The sequence below is a fragment of the Macaca thibetana genome, chromosome 15, assembly GCF_024542745.1.
Source record: "Macaca thibetana thibetana isolate TM-01 chromosome 15, ASM2454274v1, whole genome shotgun sequence".
NCBI lineage: Eukaryota > Metazoa > Chordata > Mammalia > Primates > Cercopithecidae > Macaca > Macaca thibetana.
In genome coordinates, this window is record NC_065592.1 from 98457214 (window position 1) to 98481582 (window position 24369).

General features: G+C 37.0%; 1 protein-coding gene across 4 annotated transcripts in view; it reads right to left on the minus strand.

Moving 5' to 3' along the window:
* The window catches only part of TUT7 (terminal uridylyl transferase 7), a 65590-nt gene that overhangs the window by 36353 nt on the left and 4868 nt on the right, over positions 1-24369 (minus strand). For all 4 annotated transcript variants that reach the window (XM_050760942.1, XM_050760941.1, XM_050760940.1 and 1 more), the window contains exons 2-11: positions 21038-21219; positions 20421-20537; positions 19730-19907; positions 17812-17900; positions 15735-15786; positions 14764-14833; positions 13831-13957; positions 12425-12544; positions 3340-3492; positions 322-502 (exon numbers count right to left, since the gene is read on the minus strand). In XM_050760942.1, coding sequence (XP_050616899.1) covers positions 322-502; positions 3340-3492; positions 12425-12544; positions 13831-13957; positions 14764-14833; positions 15735-15786; positions 17812-17900; positions 19730-19907; positions 20421-20537; positions 21038-21219 — 1269 coding nt within the window. The remainder of the gene's footprint in view (positions 1-321; positions 503-3339; positions 3493-12424; positions 12545-13830; positions 13958-14763; positions 14834-15734; positions 15787-17811; positions 17901-19729; positions 19908-20420; positions 20538-21037; positions 21220-24369) is intronic.

The window sequence follows — 24369 nt, forward strand, 5'->3', positions numbered from 1 at the left end:
AAAGAGGAAAGGGGGATTTACACATCACTGTGAAAAACATACTTTAGGCATTTAAGTAGTTAAGCAATCTACAAAGAAAGCAAGGACTCAGCCAGCCATTACTCAAGTTGTTTATACTTTAAAAACCCAGGGTGAAAACAGTTTGATTCCTTGAAATGACCCACAGTAACACATGCAAGATTCTAACTATTTATTTCCCTTTGAGGGCAGGCCTACCTTACTTGTGGGAGCTGAAAAGAGACTGAAATAAAAAGCATGCTGTTAGACTGGTACCTTTAAAAAAAAAGAGTCGGGGGGAATAAGATAAACATTTTGAGATACCTTCAATGGCAATGCGCTTTTTGGGCCAATCCTTCAATTCCCGAGATACCAATTCTTTGACACGAATACTTATCACTAAATCAGCCACATTAAATTCTAAAGCATAGAATCGCAGCAATTCCACCCAGAGCTGCCCAACTGGTACTGAAGGCTGGTGTTTCATATCCAATATTAATGACACCTATTAATAGCAAAGAGAAACATACAGGTTATTTCAGATGCAAGTACAATCTGGAAAATTAAAGATCATTCAAGTATCAAATTTAAAAAATCTGGAAAACCTTAACAAAGATATAAGCCTGACAATTCATCTAGATAAATCAATTCTAACTTCTATTTTGTTTGTGGTAAAACAGCATTACTTCACTGCAATATTAGGATTAGAGTATGCTATAATCCAGTCATTATCACAGGAACAGACAAGATGGGTTTTATTTATTTAACCAGACAGCGCTCCTAATTTTGAACTGTTAATAACAGGTGGAGAGGACTGTGCATAGGTTGCTAATATTCTCAGCACTGAACTCTTCCTGTTACTGCTGCTGGAGGCACCTTTATAGTCACAGACACACAAAAATGGACAGTAGCTAAAGGCATAGAGAAAAAGGAAAAACACTCCCCTCGCTGCCCTGAGAAGCTACATAAGCACACTGACTCTGCCAGTGGCAACTGGTTTTTAAAGTCAAGTAACTCTTGCCATCAGAAACTGACACTGGTTTTACAGTTACAGACTTCAGACAAGTTGGACCATAACTGTGATGTAATATAATAGAAAGCACATATTACTTAGGATAGGGGAAAATATGGGCCCAAATAGAGATTCTGCCACGTCATATCTCTTAATTGCTCTGTGACTTAGCTTCCTCATTCTCAGACTGGTAGCACAACACAGTGGCTAAGAGAACTGGCTTTGGATTGGGACAAGCTGAGATTTGAAATCCAAACTCTGCCATGTACTAGCCGTGTATGATCCGGGTCAAGGTCTATAATCTGTCTAAGCCTGGGTTTCCTCATCTGAAAAATGGGGATAACAGTACCCACCTCATAGGGTTGTTGGGAGGACTGAGTGAGATAGTGTCTGTAAAGTGCTTAGCACAGTGCCTGGCACACAGTGTTCAAAAAATGGTCGCTATCATTATCTGCAGAGTAGGGATGATACCACCTATAACACAGGATAGTTATGAGGATTAAATCAGAAACAAGGGAAAGCATCTGGCAGACTTGGTTGCTCTCTGTATTTTTTCACGTAGGTATAGCCTTTTAAGTACAAGAAATCCATATATCACTGAAACACAATGTCACAACTGTAAGATGCTCTTAAGAGGTAATCTAGTTCAACTCCTGTATATTACAAGAGAAGGAACTGAAGCCCCACGAGTGCCCATGGCTTGTCAGAAGGTTGCACTGCCCGGTAGTGGCCGAATGAGAACAATGTCTCAATGTCTCCTGATCTCAGTACAGTGCACACCATATGCAACCCCATAGTGCCTGAGGCTCACTTTATTTCAGAAGTGGCAGCATGATTAATCTTTCCAAATAACATAAAAATGTAAAAATAAAGCATTAAATGGATTTACAGCAATAGCTTTTCCTATAATTCACACTGGAAAAAAGTAATTTCCTCTAAGGTGCACAAATTTGTCTCCAATCATACTTTATTATATTAAACTTCAAAACCAATGGTATATTTTTCTCAACCACAAAGGTTGTGTCAAGTAATATAAAGTCATCTGGTGGTTTTACAAGGCAGAACTGATTAAAAATGGAAGTTGTTTAGGTCCCAAACACTACAGTTTGAGGACACAAATAAATCCCCCAGAAATTTTAAGCATTATTACATTTTACCTCTTTATCCATAGCAGCATTACAAAGGATTTTTAAGCATCTCACTGAAATGACTTGATAATACCGTAACATGAAACTGGAGAGACCTTTGAAATATCTAGACTACAGGAACTTAAACCGGTTTTCTTTAAAACAGAGAACATTTTCTTTTTCAAATAAAATAAGAATAGCAGCTAACATTTACTGAGCGCTCACCACATGCTTGGCACTGAGTTAAGCATTCTGTAAGTAACCCTATGAGAGGGTACCAATATTATCCCCATGAGTAGGGAGGAAACTGGTGCACAGAAAGGCTAAGTCACTTGCCCAAGGACACACAGCTGGGAAGTGGGAGAGCTGGGATACAAATTCACATATTCTGGCTCCACAGCCTATACTCTTCTCCACTACAGAGACTCCAAATAAGAAACAGATAAAAGTGGTTCTGGTGGCAGCAGCGGTAGGGTGATACCACCACTCTCCTCCTCCTCCTCCTCCTCCCAGTATTCAAGGATTCTAGAAAACACAACTGGAAAATCTGATTCACCACTAACTCCTCATTTTAGGCACGAGTAAAACATGAACTGGAGGAGTGACATGACTTGTTTATATAGAGCTGGGATTCGAATCCAAGAATTTTGTGGATATTACTGTCAATTTACCCCAAAAGGTAATGGGAAGATCAGGGGTCTTTCATCTATTTGGGAGAGAATCTTATTTTATTACTAGGATCATGACATTGCAGAGATTTTTGTTTGAAATTCTAATGGCTATTCTTTCCTTGTGCATAAATTCCCCTGCCCACCCCCAACAGTATGGGACCAGTACATTAAATCATATATGCATTCGCTGTAATTTTAGTAACTGAAAGCTAGTTAACCTTTCATACATTTAAACCTCATAATACCACCTAAGACTAAGCTCTTTGTGGATAGATACGGATTTACCTTTGAATTTTGAATCTCTTTCAAAGGACTCAGCACAAAGAAACTACATAAATAACTGTGGATTTAGTGATCTAACTTTTTTTTAAACCTTTTCTCATTACTTGTCGATTCAAGGTACTAAATAGACTGGCAAATGAAAGAACCATGAAATAGTTAAGATAGTTAAGGAAAGAAGAGGAGACTGACTAATCCACAAACTTCACAATTGGCAGTTGAAATTGACAACTAGAAACAAACGAGAACAGACCTGTCCCCTTTTAATGGGCTTTTCTCTTGGTGCCTCTTCTTTCGCTGTGTCTGTATCCCCCGCAGCACTGTCCGTATATTCCCAGATCACAACATCTGTTTCAATGTCTTTAAGGTTGAAATTCCCCAGTTTGCTTAATGAGAATCCTTCAATCTAGGAAAAATCAGACACATGTTCAAATAAGATAGAAATAATTTTATATCAAACACAGCCTACTAATCTTGGAATAAAAAAAATATTCAGAGTTCATCGAAAATACAAAAGATATAATTAGCATCTATACATTTAAAAATATTTTTAAAAGTAAAAAACAAGGCTTTGATTTGCTAAAGGAATGGTGACTTTGTGAAATAATTCCTCAGTAAATATTCTAAGAGTAGGCAAAATGGCCTAGTGGCTGACGTCATGGGTTCTGAAGTAAAACTGCCTGGTCCCAAATCTCAGCTCCTTCATATACTAGCTGTACAATCTTGGGTAAGGTACTTACTCTCTGTAGGCCTCAGGTTCCTTTAAAAAGGGTAACACTAGGACTTCCTTCATGGGATGGTTATGATATTAAAAAAATGACCATAAGGCACTCAGATAGAGGTAGTATCTGCTTGTAGCATATAGCACATAGTAACTGCTTAATAAATACAACTATATTGCTAGAAAATGAAAATTACAAGAACTAGATCCAGTTAATTAGAAAATAATTTTAAATACTATTAATTCTGGTTATGCTGGACATTTTCAAAGTAAATTTTATGTGCTATTAATGAATGTTAATGCAAAAGAAAATGGTCCGGCTGAAAAGGCTCGTGAAATGTCAAACAGAGCTGAACAGGTTTCTTCATTGTATGATGGGATTCATCACAGCCTTTAAAACAGGTTAATGAACAGGCCAGGCATGGTGGCTCACGCCTGTAATCCCAGCACTTTGGGAGGCCGAAGTGGGCGGATCACCTGAGGTTGGGAGTTCGAGATCAGCCTGACCAACATGGAGAAATCCCGTCTCTACTAAATATACAAGATTAGCTGGGGGTGGTGGCGCATGCCTGTAGTCCCAGCTACTCGGGAGGCTGAGGCAGGAGAATCGCTTGAACCTGGGAGGCAGAGGTTGTGGTGAGCCGAAATGGTGCCATTGCACTCCAGCCTGGGCAATAAGAGCGAAACTCCATCTCAAAACAAAAACAAAAAACAAACAAACAAACAAACAAAAAAACAGGTTAATGAACAAAATAATACGGGATGGAGTATGGATGTGATATCACATTTCCCAAATGTATTTTTATACCAAATGGGCTACTTCATTGGTTTAGAAGAGAGTGATCCTTCTAATCACTCATGCATTCCTTTCCAGGGCCTGAGTAACCTGGCCCTTTTCTACTTCTCTGATTCTTCTATCTTCTTGACTCAGAGATGACACCTGGTATTCCCTCTGCTTAAAATGCTCTTCCCCCTAACAAAGTGACAGAGAGTATGACTCATTCTCTCTCACTTTATTCAGCTCTGTTCAAACGTTTTCTCTAAAGAGCTCCACATTTATCATTCTCTGTCCTCCTTACCCTGGTTTATTTTTCCTCAGAGAAAGTACCACCACTGCATATATATATATATATAAGTCTCTTGCCCCAGTGGATGTATAAATTCGAGGGCAAGGATTGTGTTTTGTTCACCACTTCCTTTTTTTTTTTTTTTTCTGAGGCAGAGTCTCACTCTGTCGCCTAGGCTGGAGTGCAGTGGCACGATCTCGGCTCACTGCAACCTCTACCTCCTGGGTTGAAGCAATTCTCCTGCCTCAGCCTCCCAAGTAGCTGGTATTACAGGTGCCTGCTACCATGCCCGGCTAATTCTTATATATTTTTTTTAGTAGAGATGGGGTTTCACCACGTTGGCCAGGCTGGTCTCGAACTCCTGACCTCAGGTGATCCACCCGCCTTGGCCTCCCAAAGTGCTGGGATTACAGGCATGAGCCATCATGCCTGGCCCCATTCACCACTTTTAACAGTAACCCCCAGAATTGTTAGTGCCTGGCCATGGTAACTGCTTAGTAAAGATTTGTTGACAGACTGAACTAGTCTTCTACAGAAAACACTTTGAAAATATTAGGCGTAGTGATTGTTTCTTGGTTGAATGTATGTATTCAAGATTTTTCTCAACTGGGTAGCTTGCCTTTTTATTTATTTAGTGATGTTTTCTGAAGAGCTGCAGTTTTAGAATTCGATAAAGTTTAATTTCTTAATGTTCTTCTTTATTGATATGGTTTATGCTTGTAGTCTTTTAAGAAATCCTTTCTGCAAAGGTTTTTCCCCAGGTTTTCTTCTGGGAGTTTCAGAGTTTTTAACTTTTACATTTAGGTCTTTGACCCAGTTTGGTTTCCAGCTTTTTGAGGTGGACCTTTAGGTCACTGAAGACCTTTCTTTTTGAATTTAAGCATTTAAATCTAAAACGTGCCCTATGCACACTATTTTAGCTGCATCTGACAAATTTTATATATCTTGTTTTCTTTTTTTTTTGAGATGGGGTCTTGCTCTGTTGTCTAGACTGGACTGCAGTGGTGTGATCATAGCTCACTGCAGCCTCGACCTCCTAGGCTCAAGCAATCCTCTCATCTCAGCCTCCTGAGTAGCTGGGACTAGGGTGTGTGCCACTATGCCAAGCTAAGATAGCTTATATTTTTATTATTATTTAGTTCAAAATATGTTATAATTTCCCACTTGAATTCCTCTTCAATCTATGGAATCCTTTCAAATGTACTACGACTTATTTTAAGAACCAGCATAGGCCCTCCTCTGGGAGGCCAAGACAGAAGGATCACTTGAGCCCAGGAGTTTGAGACCAGCCTTGGCAACATAGTGGAACCTTGTCTCTTAAATCAAAAAAACAAAAAGAACCAGCACGTAGTCTACCTTGATGAATGTACCATATGGACTTGGAAAAAATATGTATTATCCAGTTTTGGGGTGTAGTGTTTTACCAATATCAATTAGGTCAAGGCGGTTGGTATTGTCTATCAGTTTATACTGCCTATACTGATTTTTTGTTTAGCTAACACAGTCAATTGATGAAGGCTGTTAAAGTCTCCTTGTCTGATGGTAGAATAGATTCCATCAATTTTTACTTCATGTATTTTGTGCTCTCTTAATATGTGCAAACATTTACGATTGTTTGGTCTTCCCAATGAATTGACCCTACCCTAATAAAATGTCCCTTTTGTCTTTGGCATGTTTTTTCGCTTGAAATCCATCTCACCTGATATTAACATAGCCTCTCTCGTTTGGTTACAACTTATATCTTTTGCCATGCATTTACTTTTAACCTATAAGTCTTTACATTTTAATTTATTTCTTCCAGACAGAATATAGTTTTACTTTTAAAATTCATTCTGAATGGGATCTAGTTAAAATGAAGAACTTTTGTACAGCCCTATCAACAGAGCAAACAGACAACCTACAGAATGGGAGACAATTTTTGCAAACCATACACCAAAGGTCTAATATCCAGCATCTATAAAGAACTTAACAAATTTACAAGAAAAAAAGAAACAACTCCCTTAAAAAGTTTGTGCAAAGGGCATGAGCAGACGCTTTTCTGAAGAAGACATACATGCGGCCAACAAGCATATGCAAAAAGCTCAACATCACCAATCATTAGAGAAACACAAATCAAAACCACAATGAGATACCATCTCACACCAGTCAGAATGGCTACTATTAAAAAGTAAAACAAAAAACAGATGCTGGCAAGGTTGCGGCAAAAAGGGAACACTTTCCTCAAAGAGCTAAAAGCAGAACTACCATTCAACCCAGGAATCCCATTTCTGAGTACATACCCAGAGAAATAGAAATCATTCTACCATAAAGACACATGCATGCGAATGTTGACTGCAGCACTATTCACAACAGCAAAGATGTGGAATCAACCTAAATGTCTATCAGTGATATACTGGATAAAGAAACTATGGTACATAATACACCGTGGAATACTATGCAGCCATAAAAAAACCAAGATCATGTCTTTTGCAGGAACATGGATGGAGCTGGAGGCCATTACCCTTAGTAAGCTAACAGAGGAACAGAAAACCAAATACTAAATATCACAAGTTCTCACTTATACGTGGGAGCTAAATAATAAGAATTCATGGACACAAAGAAGGGGAACAATGGACACCAGGGCCTACTTGAGGGTTAAGGGTAGAAGGAGGGAGAGGAGCAAAAAAAAAAAAAAACTATTGGGAACTAGGCTTAGTACCTGAGTGATAAAATAATCTGTCCAACAAACCCGTGGCACGAGTTTACCTGTATAACAAGCCTGCACATGTACCTTGAACCTGAAAGTTATAAATAAATAAATAAATTCTGGTAATCTATGCTTTTTAGTGGGGATATTTAGTCTATCAATATTTAAGGTGATTACTGATATCACTGGTTTTAGGTCTAACATTTGAGTGTTTTCTGTTTGTCCACTCAGACAAAATTTCCAGTTGGTTCTTTGAATATTTCCTACTTCTCTAGCTGACATTTCCTATCTCCTCATTTATTCCAAGTGTATTATTTCCTCTGTCATGAAGCATAGCTAATAATAACTGCTTTAATGTCTTTGACGGTTGCATCTGGGTCATCTTGGAGTTTGCCTTTGTTCATTTTCTTCTCCTTTGAGAGGAGGTCTCACTTTCTTGACTCTTTTGGAGTAATTTTGGATTATATTTTAGATATTGTAAATATTACATTATTAAAATTTTGAATCATTTATTTTACTCCAAAAAGTGTTTTTGTTTTAGCAGCAGGTAATTAACTTGTTTAGGCAAACTGGAAATTATCACACCTCCAGTACATTGTGGCTCAGATCTTGGATCAGTTCTTTAAACCTTGGCTCCTAACTATATTCAGTCTGCCCCACACAGGCCTGGTTTAGGAGTCTGGCATTAAAATTTTGAAAAATTCTCAGTCATTAGTCCTTCAACTATTTCTTCTGTTCTTTTTTCTCTTTCTTCTCCTGTTGGTCTTCCCATTATACATACGTTTCAATCTGGACTAATTGACCCAGTTCTTAGGTATTCTCTTCCTTTTTCCTCTCTACTTTTCAGTTTGAGAATTTTCTGTTGCTATCACTTCAAATTCACTGATTTTTCCTGGCTATGTCTAGTTGACTAATGAGCCCAAAGGCATTATTCATTTCTGTTACAATTTTTTGGATTTCTAGCATTTCCTTTTAAATCTTTTTAGAGTTTTCACTTCTCAGCTTATATTACCCATTTATTCTTGCATGTTGTCCATTTTTTCCAGTACAGCTTTTAGCATATTATTATTTTAAATTACCGGTCTGACAATTTCAACATTTCTGTCATATCCAAGTTAAGTTCTGATACATGCTGTCTCTTCAAACTGTGCTTTTTGCCTTTTAGCATGCTTTGTAATTTTTTGTTGAAAGCTGGACATGATATACTGGGTAAAGAGGCTTTTAGGATGAGGTTTTGTTTATCTGGCTGGGAATTAGGATGTTTACTGTTTTCTGCAGTTGTCGTGGCTGAAACTTCCTCTGGTGTCCTTGTTTTTGTCTCCCTTGTTGCCTTTGTGTTTCCCTAAAGACTTCTTACAAAAGGTCTGAGACTTGTAGTTCAGACCTTGTGATTCCTGGAGAGGGGAAACACTGTATAGTCCTAAGATTAGGTCTCAGTCTTTTAGTGAGCCTGTGCCCCTAGACTGTGACCTTCTTAAGTATTTCCCAGTCCTCCTACTACCACCCCTACTTAGATGAGAAAGGAAGGCTAGAGGGGTGGAGTTAGGTACCTCCCTTCTCCTCCCTAGTAAAACCCAAGGTGGTTAGGCTTCACTGAAATAGTACCTCTGGAGCGCAGGCTTTCAATAATAAAAGAACACTCTGGACATTATTTCTAAATGGCTACCTTTCCTCTCATCCTGCCAGAAGCACTGGGAGATTTTTCTCAGGTCTTTACCCTCAGAACTTAGTGGGATTCCTGGAGGTATAACTCACACAAAAGTCTGAGGAAGCCCTCCTAAGCATGGGACAAATTTTTAACCCTCAAGCTTGTCCAAACTGAGCCTTGGGAAATTTGTCAATTACACTTTAAATTCTTCTACCCTAGTATTGGCTTCAGTGGCAGGATTCCGCTCCTGGCCTTCTGCTCTGGTAAGCTGTGCTTCACCGTATTACCCTGCTCTCTAATTTTGGGGGCAGTGGTTTGCCCATGACATCCACTGTCTGATGGATCCAAAAAGGATTGTTGATTTTCCGTTTGTTCGGTCTTTTTTTTCTTGTGAGGGTGAGAGTGACGACTTCTGGGCTCCTTTCACGCCAAACTAAACTGGTTCAGGAGTTGGCCAGAGACATCCTGAGTTTTTATACTCAGGGTTCTTTTTAAGGGTTTTAAGGGTTCCAATCTGTTATCTTTCGTTTCAGTTCCTCCTCCTGTACCCCTTATCTGCTGGTGGCCCTGGTTCCTCTGGCCAGGAAGAGGACTGATTTTTGTTTTAAATCAGAGCTGCCCTTAGGGGTAGAGCTACAGAAAAACAGGAGACTCACTCTGTGTTGGTCATTTGCTCCAAGTTTTGACTCCCCTCTAAAGCCTGTTAGCATTTGTTCAGTCTGCAGGATATTCATGCTGTTGTTTCTGTATTTTGCCCAGAGTTTATAGTTGTTATCTGCAGAAGGATCACTTGATTAGGAGTTCACACTTCCACACCATAAGTGGAACTTGACTTTCTACTGAAGAAAGAAAGGACTATAACATTTGTTCTCCTTCCTTGTTTCAGGAGTTTTACATTCATTATTTCATTTATGGTTCAGAATGACACTGAGGCTCAGAGATTAAATAACTTGCTCAAGGATGTGAGTGGCAAAACCGAGATGAGTCCCAGTGCTGTTAAACCTGAAAATTACCCTTTTTTCTACTATATTATCTAGCATCTCTAAAGTATGAATATCTGCTAAGGACTAGGTTTGTATAATACAAAATTATTCTTCATTCACAACTCACTATGATTAACCTCAATCATATCAAGATTTAAGGACAATAAAATGGGATTTTTGATTGGGAATAAAGGTCGGAGAGGGTTGGAGTCTCCAACATGGAAGAGATCTGGGTAGGCTGGGACAGAATGACTAAAAGATTTGTGAAAAGACAGATCAGAAAACACGTGCACAATACACTAAACTTCTTGACAGGGAATTTGGTCTTGTCCATCTTTGTACTTCAGGGACTACTACAATGACTAGTATACACAGTGCTTTAAATATTTGGAAGGAATTAACATTTAGATACTTTTGCGTACATAATTATGAGGACCTCATTGGATTTTCTGCAGAAATAATGTATGTAAAATATCTAGCATAAAGATACTTAATAAATATTAGTTCCTTTCTCTTCACTTCCTAACTAGTTTAAAATGTTGAAAACCACAGGATCATTCTGGTTCAGGTGGTAGCGTGCCTTAACGGATTCAACGATTTCAATCCAGTGTTTGATCACCACATACCTGCTTTTGTCATTAAATTATGAATAAACAAATGATCCAATCAAAATCAAATTGAGGAGCACTTTAGAGAGTTTCCGGTATCACTGACAAGGAAATAATATGCTGGCCATAGGAAAGGGTATCTGTACTACCCTGAAGTATCCTTAGGAGAATCTCATCACCAGAGGAGGTTTTTCTTTTTCCTGCATTCTCATGTTAATGACAGATGACTACTTAGAGAAGATCAAGACGCATGAAAAAGCAGACCTCACTCAGTAAGATGGCAGCGAGTAAGGCAACTTATCCAACTTGTTTCAGGGTTTTTTTAGGTGCAGGAGTCCAACTGATTTGATTCTATCCTAAATTCCTGTCTCTCCTAGATCAAGGTGAAAGGAAAACTTCAAAGACCTTCACAGATTCCTACTTGGGTGTGCTGGAAAGAGTTTTTTATCAACTAAGGGTTGACTTTGTTCTCTTGCTCTTTTTTCTACCAGGACAGTAGTCTGGTAGCGATACCCTCTCATGGCTCTGAATTCTCTCATTTCAATACTACAGGCACAAAGAGAAGTACCTTTAGATTACTAGGATACACAGCATGCAATAATCCCTTATGCCAGGACAGTTTTACAAGTGAGTTATTCTACTTCAGTCTTTATTCCCAGGGCCTGATAGATAAAAGTCCCTGCTTAATCTCAGCTTATTAAGTATAAGGAAAAAATTCTCTTTAAATATATTTTTTGATGTGTACCCATTGTTAAGAACTCCTTAAATGATGAGAGAAACCTATGTGCATTAAGAAAAGTAGTTACAATAGCCAATGTGTCAAAGTAAGCTTTTCACTAAGGGGTCTTTCTATAAAATGGGAGTCTTTCTACACATAAAAGTATATCAAGGTAATACCAAGGGATTAAAAATAAGGTTTCTAAGAGGATGAGCTAATATCATTTTGACTCTTTCGGATGGTCTCTTCTTAAATCTTATTTGAACAAATCGACTCAACATTAATTTATCCAGAAAGAAAGAGTGATCACATGAATTCTAATTCATCTTAAAAATAATGTCAAAATATTATTCAAGAGATGACTATTAGGTTCTGCAACTTGTGGTACAGGTAGCAATCTCAATGTTTATATATATGTGTGTGTGTGTGTGTGTGTGTGTGTGTATATATATATATATATTTTTTTTTTACAGGTTATGGAGAGAAATAGATTAGAAACAGAAAGTAAGTTACAGTGTACCAAATGCTTCCCACAGTCTGTCTGTCTGGAGGTGATATGTAAATCCAAGTATCAATTTAGAAAACTGTACCCAAAAAAAGAATGTACCAAATGGTAAATTTACAGGGTCACAGTCTCTTGTTCGTCTCAGGACCACACATATTTCAAAAATTAAGAGATTTTGCAGTCTAGAAAGGTAATAATATCCCTAAGCAGGTTATAGGGCAGCATACTGAAATCAAACACATTAGTATTTCAGCAGTGAAAGGTATGAGTATTCACACTAGTAGAATAAATAAATCCATTATCAGTTCTGGTTAGGTGTCTAGATTTTGAAATTATGCAAAATTTAATTGTGGACCTGTAATAAAATCAGTTCAGATATATAAGCAAAAAAATGTTTTATACCCATGATCCTAGATATACAGGCAAAAGGGGTTCTTTCCTCTGCTGAAGAAAGAAAATGGCCATCAGGGCAAACACATAAGGTGGCAGACCTCCTTCTTCAGGGCGATCTATACTGCAAAGCTACAAACAAGAGAAAAGAAAGTTAAGCATTCTTTTTGTATGAATTTGTCATTTACACGATTTGGCCTAAAACCTGTAACCTCATTCTTGTTTACTACATGATTTACGGTAATTCTTCAGACAAAAATAGCAGTTATGAAATATACAACTTCCTTAAACTTTTGCAACCACATATTGTGGTTTTAAGTGATAGTTTCAGTTTCGAATATTTAATCCTGTTAACCATACTCACTTGTGGATGGCCCTAAAATATTATTTCCTATTTTATTTTTTGATATACATGGTCAATTCATTCATTTGGTTAGAATACATGTTAATGAATTAAAAATATTTGTTCAGTTACAAATGTAAGCCAGTTCAATGGTCCTCTTACCCTAACCCATAGCGTCTGGCATATGCATGCTTTGGTCACAAAGGTTGGTGTGGGGAGAGAATGTGGACAAACTCATCATCACTAATGGAAATAACAACTAAAAAGGCACATTCTACTTAGTGATGAAGCAGGTGGTGGTTTTCAAAGGATAGCATATTATAATTATAATTTACCCAGTGAAAAGTGGGAAATCCTTTGTTCAGGATCCAAGAAACAGGAAGTATCTATTGGTATTGATATACCTGAATCAGTAAAGCTTTTGCTTATCTCTAAAAGCACATACACAGAGTCTCAATTTTTTTTTTTTTTTTTTTTTTGAGACAGAGTCTCGCTCTGTCACCCAGGGTGGAGTGCAGTGGCGCAATCTCGGCTCACTGCAACCTCTACCTCCCAGGTTCAAGCGACAGAATCTCAATTTTATAATCATGACTCAACCTTACATTTTGGGGGAATGTTAAATCTTCTACTGTTTGAGTATTTTAATTGAAATATATTTAAAACATTATGGAAATGTAAACAAGATCAGAGAGTATCTTCTATTTTTTGCAGTCTCTCTGTATGTTATTAGATATGATATGAGAAGCTTTAGCTCAACTTTCCTTTGCCTAACAACCACTGTGGTAAACTAGTTAAAATGTAAGTTCCTGGGCCTTATCCTCTGAGATTTGACCCACAAATCTGATTTTTAATAAGCCCTATAAATCATTCTGATCTTTTGAGCAATACTGTTAAAGTGAAATAGAAACACTGAATCTTCCATCTGTACATGTTTCCATTGCAAAATTCAGATGCCTTTCTCTTTTGATGTCTATAAATTTGCATTTAAACACTGAAGATTAAATTAAGTAAAAATCAAAGCATACTGCTTATACTATATGTAGAATATATTCATGCATCAAGAACTCAAGCCTACCTTTGCCCAGTACCTAAACGCAATCACCAAAGGAACCAGCTTTGGTTCTAGTTTTCCAAGGGCAGTTAAATGCTTTGTTGTCAGACAAGCATTTTCATTTCCTGCGCTCACTTTACACAGAAGACCACTGGTGAGAGGTGGGGGATGAGGATGGGAAAGAAAAAAAGAAAAAAGTGTTATACAGGTCTGAAAGTGTCTTTTATGCCAACAACTAATATACATGGATAATAAATACTTCAAAAAGAAAAAGCTTAAAAGTGAAAAAAACTTACTACATCTTTATGGGTCATTTAATAAAGTAAATTTTCTTTACAAAAAAGATATCGTGGCTATTTTCTGAGTAACCTTTATTTTTCAGATCCATAATTCTGTTTTCAAATATTAAAATTATTTTTTTGGGGGAAATGCAAATAAGGAAAATATTATAAAATGTTTCAAATGGGAGCATGATTCATCTCTGTAACAATAAAAGAGTGTTTTCCCAAGAGCTGGAGGAATGTGCCTAATGAACAATCATTACAGCCCATAAACCACCCATTTACAGTAGTGACAGTAATACTTTCAAACAGAGGGAGGGAGAGAGATAAACCCGAGAGGTCACACTGTTACTCAGCACTGCCATAAATGCTGCTAAAAAGGATGGCAAATACAGGTGATTACAGCAAGTAACCATTTAATAAGGCTGTTTTTTTATCAAGTTGAAATGGACTGAAATGCTTCCTTCCTATATTTTTTCTTTTAAGTCATTTTATTATTTTTAAAATAGGATTTTCCCCTTTCACATCAAATGCCAAAAGTATAGGGATAATGTTAGTAGGAACCATGTGTGACAACCAAATAAAAAGCTTATAATTTTAAAAATTGGATGTAGTAAAGAACTTGTGCTTTTGGTGAATTGATAGTTAATAAATAAACAGCTTAAAGAAATGAGACCTTTGCTTTTCTCTGCACACCACCACTGGCACCCTAGCGTGGAAGTCTGCATCGACATCAATAAAAGAGTCTGAGGAAAGAAGAAAAAAAATATTAAGTGGGTTAATTAAAGCTTTGTTTAAAAGCAGAACCAGATAAAGTACAAGTACCAGTTGTCCCTTAGCTGTGAGTCTTTTGAAAGACCACTACTAAATAATGCTCTGAAATGACTTGAAAAGGAAAAAATATTATATTCAAAAACCAAGTTATCACATTAATATAAAATCCTTAGTTTGTAAAGTGAATGTTTCATTAGAAGTGACTACATCATCGCATCAGAAAATTCAAATGTTACATGGATAACAATTAGAAATATAGGTAATACATTTAAAAACAAAGTTGCTGCAAAAGCTACTAAAATATTCAGTGTCGAAATATGTATTGATTGAAGACAAAATTTAACCAAAACAAGGAGGATGGGGATGACTAATTCAAAAGATGATACAGTTTCATGAGGACTATGTAAAACACAAAAAGCCATAAAGCCCCAAGCTGGACATTATATTAGACAACTGATAAACCTAAATGGGCACAACTGCGGATTCATTAATCAGGGTTGGGTTACACCTATTCACTGTTGGTAAAATATTGATTTTAATCATTGATAAAAACAGATTATCCTTTAGTTTTACCCTCAAGAGTACATTTTACATATTTTGCATTTCTTAGTCACATCTAGGACTCATTTAATCTTTATAAATAGTGACAATGTCATCAAGCTAAAAGCTTTACTTATGAAATGGTTATTCTGCATAGTAGAACTACTAACAGGACTTTAGTTAATAATTCATGGGCATTTGCTTTGCTTTTTGCTTTGGATATTACCCATAAAAATAATTTTAAAAGCATGCCTTGCTATTTTCAAAGTTTGAGAGATAGGATATATCCAAATTATAAACATAAAAATTTTAAAATGTGGAATTTGGCCTTACCACTGTTCTTTAAACAATCTTGAACAAGTAAGAGGACATCTGGCTGAGACATCTAGGAAATAAATCAATGAATACATGAAATTATTCCTAAGTGATTTTGCTTCACTGATATAAGACTCATCCGAAGTTCCCCAAATTCCTTTCTAAATGAGAAATGCACATTGCTACCAAAGTAATTGCTCACTATGCTGTTTGCATATGTCAATCAAAGACAGACAGATCAACACCAAATGAAGATGAATGTGGGCAAGAGACCTACTACACAACTAACTCCTGATTAACTAATTGTTGAGGTAATTTGCCTCTCAACAAGTCTCAAAGTGGTAGCTGGAAGTTTGTCAAACTGCTAACAATATTACCTCTCTCTCTCTAATACCATTGCAACAGATAGCTTACTGGTCCTGGAGTCCGTCTTGCATTTCTTTTTAAAATCCTTGTTTTGCATTGGAACCAGAACCATTTAAAATCATCAACTGTATCCTTACAACTCTCAATGACTTCTTACTGCCCTTCGGTCAAAACCAAATTCTTTAATTACCACGGTCTACACGATTCTGCAAGTCAAGCCCAGCCTACCTTGCCATCCTCATCTCCTGCTCTTCTTTTTCTCGGTCCCTTCACCATACTTACACAACCTTTCTTTTAGCTCCTTGAATATGCCAAGTTCTTTATTGATTTCGGGTATTTGCAAATGCTGCTCCCTCTGCCCGAAACTCTTTTCCTCCCAGTTTCCCCCTATCCTGCAAGCTCTTTTTCATCTTTTAGAGCTCAGCTTAAATGTTCCCTCTTCAAAGAGGCCTTCATGACTGCTTTATCTCTGCCCAGCCCTTGTCATTTTCTATCCCTGAATCTTTACCTGCAGAGCTCTCACTATAATTACAAGGTAATTACTAATCTCCTTTACTAGATGAGTTCCATGAAGAGGAACCATCTCTGTTTTGTCCTTTATAACCTAGTACGTCTGCCATACAAATGGCATTAGTGAATATCTGCTAAATGAATTAATGACACCAGATCAAAATAAAATAACTGCGATGGCTGGTAAATCACTGATCAGAATTTAAGGCTAAAACACAGTCTACTGGGTAGCTTACCAGGTAGCTACAGCAGTCAGGTATAGCAAGAAGTAAGAGGCTGTAAAATAGAACCTCTGGGGCCCCAGAATCTGGACTTTTTTTTTGAGAGAGGTGGGGCTGGCCAGGCTGTTCATGAGCTCCTGGGCTCAAGTAATCCTCTGACCTCAGCCTCCCGAGTAGCTGGGATTAGAGGGTTAAGCCACTGCACCCAGCTCAGAATATGGACTTTTAACAAGCAACCCAAATAACTGCAAACAGATCATTTATAAACAGGCCTGTGGGAACTACCAGTAGAGAAACAGATAATCTACTAAAGTGCCTTCTGGTTTTTTCTTCTTTTTTTTTTTTTTAAAGAGAGAGGGTCTCACTATGCTGTCCAGGCTGATGCAATTCTCAAGTGCAGTCACAGCTAACTACAGCTTTGAACTCCTGGGCTCGTGATCCTCCTGCCTCAACCTCCAGAGTAGCTGGGAATACAGAAGTATGCCGTGCCCAGCTACACTCCAGTTTTAAAATTCTAACTCATCAACATACTTTTAAATCATGCTTAAACCAGAAATCCAGGCTAGGTGTGATTCTTTAAAAGCCTAATTATTCTAATAACATAGGTATACCAAAAGAGGAAACTCCAGAGATAATTAAGCTTCCAGATCATAAATGTTTAAATATCTATACTGTTTAAAATCTGAATTCCCTTTCTGCCACTGGAAAGTTGATTTTATCAAGAAAATTTACTCTTTTTAAGTAACAGAACCTAAACACCCCCATCAGGTGCACGTGGTTGAAAAACCAGTGTTGGATGTATAAAAGATCCACAGACTAAAATAAGTATGAAAATTTGCAGAGTATTAAAAAAAAAAAAGCTCTGAAACTGAAGGCAAGCAGATGCTGTCATTACACTTAAAATATCTTCAAATATCTGAAATATATTCATAGTTTACATTTGCAAGAAAGAATTTCCATACCACTCTGAAAATGCCAGTATTTCATTTTGTACTTACAATGGCTGGAAATTGGATGTCAATGTTTACATCCGAATTTTTGAAACCCAATCTGCTACAGGATGACCCATATAATCTTAGGGAACAATCTAAAAAGTAAACAAATAAATGAATAAATAAATAAATAAATGTCATAAATACAGTAAAATTGCTCAAAAGTTGTAACAAAACATTGCTATTTCAGAAACAGAAGCATCAATTAAAATTACACAAAAAAGCAAACTTGTATTCAAGACTAGCATAAACAAAGGATAGAAATAGGTGGCTCTTTGCTCTTCACTTCATTTAACAGGGAAGGCAGCATCAACTATCATTTAGCTTAACAGCCACTCTTCATGTCAGTTGTAAAATGTCAAATTGCTACATTATCATGTATTTTATGAAGAAAATATTATTATCTAAATGTCACATTTTATGAAGAAAATACTATTTAAAATAATTTTTAATATGTGCCAGTTGAAAAAGAATGCCTTTGTTTAAATTTATAAACCTGATAGTATATTCAAGAGCTAATGCAAACGTTTCTTTTCACCTTTTAGAATGCACACATAGGTGTAACTTACTGTAAAGAGGTTTCACTAAAACAATAAAAAAAAAATCTTTTGACATATTTAATATGAATTTCTCAATATGAACAAAAAGCATTTGCTACAACATAATCCCTATAGATAAACTTTTGAAAAATAATTACAGTATCACTGATATAATTTAAAATGCTAGGCAGCAGGCACTTCACTCTTCAGAGGAAGACGTATGTGTGTATATGTGCACTATCTATATTATAGCATTTATTTTCAATGTTTTACTATGATGTCAAAATAGTACCCTTTCTCATCAGGAGTTGGTTTTCTTGTTTGTTTAAGGTTTGCTAAACTTCAAGTGATTTCACTGGGTTTTAGCAGTTTTCCACAACAAAGTACATTCATTTTTACATGAAATTTTACGTAAAAATCATCAAAATTACAATGGACTTTTCAGGAAACACCTATATAATAAAATGAGTAGATTATTTTCCCTTATTGTTATGAAAGTATATCTGTTACAAATACTATATGTATGATCTTTCAGTAGAACAAATAGTTTTAAGATTTATAAGGTGACAAATACAAATAATGATTCCAACCCTAGCTGTGGATCAGAATCACTTGTCGAGCTTTGTAAAAATAGTTGTTCCTGGCTTCACAGGTAATTCTGATGCACAGCAAGGATTGAGAATGATTAAGCTATTCCAACCATTTACCTAAACACGAATGGACAGTGGGGGTTGGGGGACGATGTGGGCTGGGGTTTGTTGCTATCAAGGATTGACAGCAGTTGTGTCAGGCATGGAGCATATCTGACCTTAAATTTTCATGTATTACACTCCAAATAGTTGTCCCCCCTCCCTATCATGCCAAAAGTCTAAAGTTAAAAACAGGCAGAAAACAAACATAACTTGGAAAATCAACTCAACAGTGCATAAAATCCAATACAAATTTATTAAAACTGGTTTTCAAAGTTCACTTTAGATGCTACAATTCTTTTAAGTACAGTTAAATAAAATCTTTTTTTTTTGACATGAATAACCTGAAAATAACTTCAGGATACTTCTCCTGATTTTAACTCAAAATATGGTGTCAATTTAGATGAGTAGAAAGGCAAACAAATATATACACAGGAGTCCCATAGTGTCCCAATAATGCAGGGCATTCAACTTAAAGTTCGCACACAGGGTAAAATTGATAATGCAATGACAATGCATATGAAAGTCCTTGTTACCTTGGGGAAAGCTAGGGAAAACAAAAAACAAAAAAAACAGAAAACATGAGAGCTTCATGACATGGGAAATAAATTTTTATTTGGTGAAAATTACTACTGGTAGGAGAAATGAATGAGGTACTTTTAGGTAGTTAAATAGAAAAACAAATCTAGAAAATACCTGGTAACTTGTGTTGGAACACATTTTCCATGATACGTTTAATTTCTAGCCTCTGTTCCAAGTTCTCATTGTGTAAGCCAAATTCCTGTACCACTTTGTCAATGGCAATGCCAACTGCATTTATCTGGGAGGGTGTTGGTGGGGGTAACGTAGTGAGCAACTCTTCCTCTTGCTTCTCCTTTTAAGATCAAATGTTGAGATTAAAAATGACTTACACATAGTTTTTACCTTCTACCATTCACGAAGACAACGCCCTATAGAGTTTTCTTTTTCTTAGGCCTCCCTTCTCATCTTAGCTGTGTTATTTTTCATCCTATCAAACATACACATACTTCCTTTTGCACATAATGTGGATCAGTGATAACAGAGGATAGGCGGGCATAAGGAGAAAGTGTAAGGAAAGAATATTAAAAACAGCACTTACAAACACTGTTTGCTTTAATACTAGTATAAGGACATATACCTGGGTCCTATCAATGACTTCATATATCCTGATGCTGCCCTTAAGGAAATTCACAAAATTAACCAGTAAATACATCTGACCAGTATTATGTATTTTGGCTCAAATATATTCAATAAATAAAGCAGTAAAGTTATCAATATCATAGCCTTAAGGAGAAGAAAGCCACAAAGATGACAAGTAATAACAACTCACAGGTAAGCAGACTTGTTTGGGTTACATTCAATTTACCTTAATGTTTTTCTTGTGCCTCTTCTCCTTGATATGCTTATGGGCAAATGCAATGGATTCAATTAAAACATCACAGAGTCTGCAGGTGTACTTGGCTGCAGGGTAGTTTCGTGGTCGCTATAATTTGAAGAGATTTATTTAGAGAGACATAAGTAAAACCAAACATTCAGATAAACAAAATCAGCCAGGAAATGATTTCCCCTTCAATTTCTTTTCTCTAAAGAGACAGGAGTTTCACTATGTTGCCCAGGCTGGAGTGAACTGGCTATTCACAGATGCCATTAGAGCATACTACAGCCCCGAACTCCTGAACTCAAGCAATCCTCTTACCTCAGCCTCGCAGGTAACTGGGGCTACAGGAACGCCTGGCTTCTTCACTTTTAAAATTGCTCCTGTCATTGTTCCCTTTATCACTCTCCTAACAGTCATTTTAGGTACAATAGCAATGACTCCTAATCCTATTAAATCACACTGGATATCACTTTTAACTTGTAGTGCTTAAATACTGATAACCAAAGTAGGATATCTAATTGATCACAGCATGCATACTCAATTAATAACAAAATTTAGGCCCAAACCAGGATTCTAACCAATAAATATACATAGAAGGATGTTACCCTCTTGAGCCTGTCAACGCAGTCTCTCTTCAGTCTCTCCTCAGCCTGCTGTAAGCCCAGCAGCTCCTTCGCTGAAAGCACAGACTCGTCGATCACAGGGCCTTCCAAGTCTCCATCCTGCTCGTTTTCCTCATTTCTAGTCTTCCGTGGCTTCCTAGGTCTGGACCTCTGCTTCTTGTTTTCTTCAGTTGGGGGAGAAATATTATTGGCAATATTAAATAATGCTACTCCTGAGTAAAAAGCAGACGTTACATATGCATGAAATCATGGGAGAGAATAAATCCCATCCGAATGCAGAGCAGAAGGAAAGGTAGCTGTCCCATGGACAACGTGCTTGAATCCCATGGACAACATGCTTGAATATTGTATTCAGTGAGTGCGTCACCTGCAGACATTAATCCATACAAATCAGCTTTTTGGAAAACTTAAAAGAATTCTACTTCAGTCATATAATTTGATTTTTATTATCTCTTCCTGGTATACTGCTGAGCATAGTAAAGCAACAGAAAAATTATAGGCAAGTATATGTATAATTCTATTATATTTAATATATCACAATACATATTGTAAAATACCTTATGTATTCCATAACATCTGTAAGTACACCTGTTATTCTCATTAAAACCATCCACATTTGGTTTCATCTTCTGTAAGTGAACAATCTCAGTAAGGCAACATGGACAATGTACCCCTGGACAACTCAGAAATCAACTATATCCTCATCTGGAGTGAAAAATCACTCATTTAGTTGCAAATTTAGACTTCAATAACACATAAGCGAGGTTCCTCCATTAATATGAAGAAGTCCAAGCCAAAATTTTATTTACTAAGGACAACTATCTCTCATTTCACCTTTGCTTTTATTTTAGCTTCTTTGAACGGCCTGTATGCTGAGCATATTTCAAAGGAAAAAAACAACTGGCAATTGAAACAAAAGTTTTCTCTAAGTACATTTGTTTATAAACTCTGCTATTAGTTCCATAATCCTTATAATGAATAAAAATAATCCTGTTTCTTTTTAAAACCTACAACTTTTCAACTTGTTAAAGTGATTGTGGGATTAAATGATAAAAAATTGCTTTAGATAGTTTTGACAACTTATATCGAGCTTTAAAAAATGAAACTATTAGTAATACATTAGTGCTTGGAAATGTAAACTTACTGAAATGCCCTACATGAAGTAATTCCTCCATCAAGTTTTCAGAGGAACTCATGACTACTAGTATGGCAATTACAATGAACTGGCTGGCTGAAAAGGAAATTTTATAGGACCTCCAATTTTTAAAAAGCTTGCTGAGAGCTCTAAAGAATAGGCAGCAAGCATTGTGCTAAAACTACCTGAGATGACAATCACAAAATTCTGCAAACAACTTCCATAATATGAGAAAATTAAAAAAATTAAAGTGTTGGAAAAGTTGTTTCAAAAACTCAATCAAAATGCACTGAACAAATAAAATACTAAAAGGTAAGTTGTCATTTCAACAGAAAATCAGGCTACCTTGGGCTACCTTAATACTTCCTTTTTAATACCCGCCTACTCCCGATTAAATTATTATAATCTTTTAGGGCCAGCATTTCTGGTAGAAAAAAATTTCTTTTTCAGATAAGCATTTCTTCTACTTAAAGATATATCCATGCTCATTTAGTAAACATTATCGAAAAAAGTTGCATCTAACTTCAGTGTTTATTACAGGTTTCTTAGGCAAAAACTCATTACAAATTTAAAATAACATTGCAATACCCTTTAGAAACGCCCCTGTTAGTTCGCAAGCCAGTTAGCGATAGGGAACCGAATTCCTTTTTTAAACTCTTCCTCTTTTCTGGTCACAAAGGCTTCTCCACATAACTATATTTGCTGTCATTTTCTAGAAAGAGTAACTTCTTTCTTCCTCCAAAGACCACAATTAACTCCTACTGCTTTTATACAGAAGTGGATGGCTGCAGAAATTCTGTCAGATAACGGCAGCTACCACGATGGTGTGTCTTATTGTGCAATAGATGTAAAGCACTTTATATGTACTGCCTCATTTAATCCCTACAGCAATCCTGCTAATACTAATATTGTCCCCATTGTACAGATGGGGACAATGCTAATCCAAGAGAATAACTTCTCCAAGAACACATGGCTAAATCAAAGGGATTGAAAATATAGATTAAAATATGGATGGGGCCAGGTGCAGTGGGTCATACCTGTAATTCCCAGCACTTTGGGAGGCTGAGGTGGGAGGGGCTGCTTGAGCTCAGGAGTTCAAGACCAGCCTGGGCAACATAGTGAGATGTTATCTCTAGCAAAAATGAAAAAAATTAGCCAGGCAAGATGACTCACTCCTGTGGTCCCAGCTAATTGGGAGGCTGAGATGGAAGAACTGCTTAAGCCTAGGAGGTAAGGCTGCGGTGAGTCATGATTGCACCATTGCACTCCAGCCTGGGTGACAAAGTGAGACTCTATCTATAAAACAAACAAACAAACAAAGGATGAAATCCTGAAATTCAGCCTTCTAACTAACAACATAAAAACTGGAGAAATTACTAAAATCCCTTCTTGGAACATACACATTCACATCTGGAGTGGACTAGCACCGAAAGACAATATAACCTTCTAAACCTAGTTTCACAGGCATGCGTGGTAAAAACTGTCAAAATCTCACCAGAGGGACTCTTGGAGGGTAAAGCTAGGTACCGACGAAAAATTGTCGGCCAGGTGTGATAGTTCATGCCTGTAATCCCAGCACTTTGGGTGGCTGAGGCAGGCAGATCACCTGAGGTCGGGAGTTCGAGACCATCCTGGCCAACATGATGAAACCCCATCCCTACTCAAAATACAAAAATTTGCTGGGTGTGGTGGCAGGCACCTGTAATCCCAGCTACTCGGGAGGCTGAGGCAGGAGAATTGCCTGAACTCGGGAGGTTGTGGTAAGCCAAGATCGCACCATTGCGCTCCAGCCTGGCTGACAGGAGTGAAACTCCACCTCAAAAAAAACAAAAGAGAAAAAGAACAATTCTCATAATTACTTGGAGGAAGACTACCTGGCTTACCTCAGATTTATTGTAATAAGAGTTCCCTATATTCAGCATTCCAAGTTTCCCCTATTTTATTTGCATATGGTTCACAAAGGACATGTGTATTTGAGTGGATGCTTTCCAGCTAAGATCATTAATGGCAATGTCCCAAATACATTAAATTGGCAATCTAGGACATTTGAGGGCTAAAGTAGGGGCAGTAATGTAGAGCTGAAAAAAACAGAAGGTAGTACTGTATTTAGGGGAAAACAAAAAGCAAATGTATCATAATTTCCATTATATCTTCTCACATTGTTGAATAAGACCCTTCC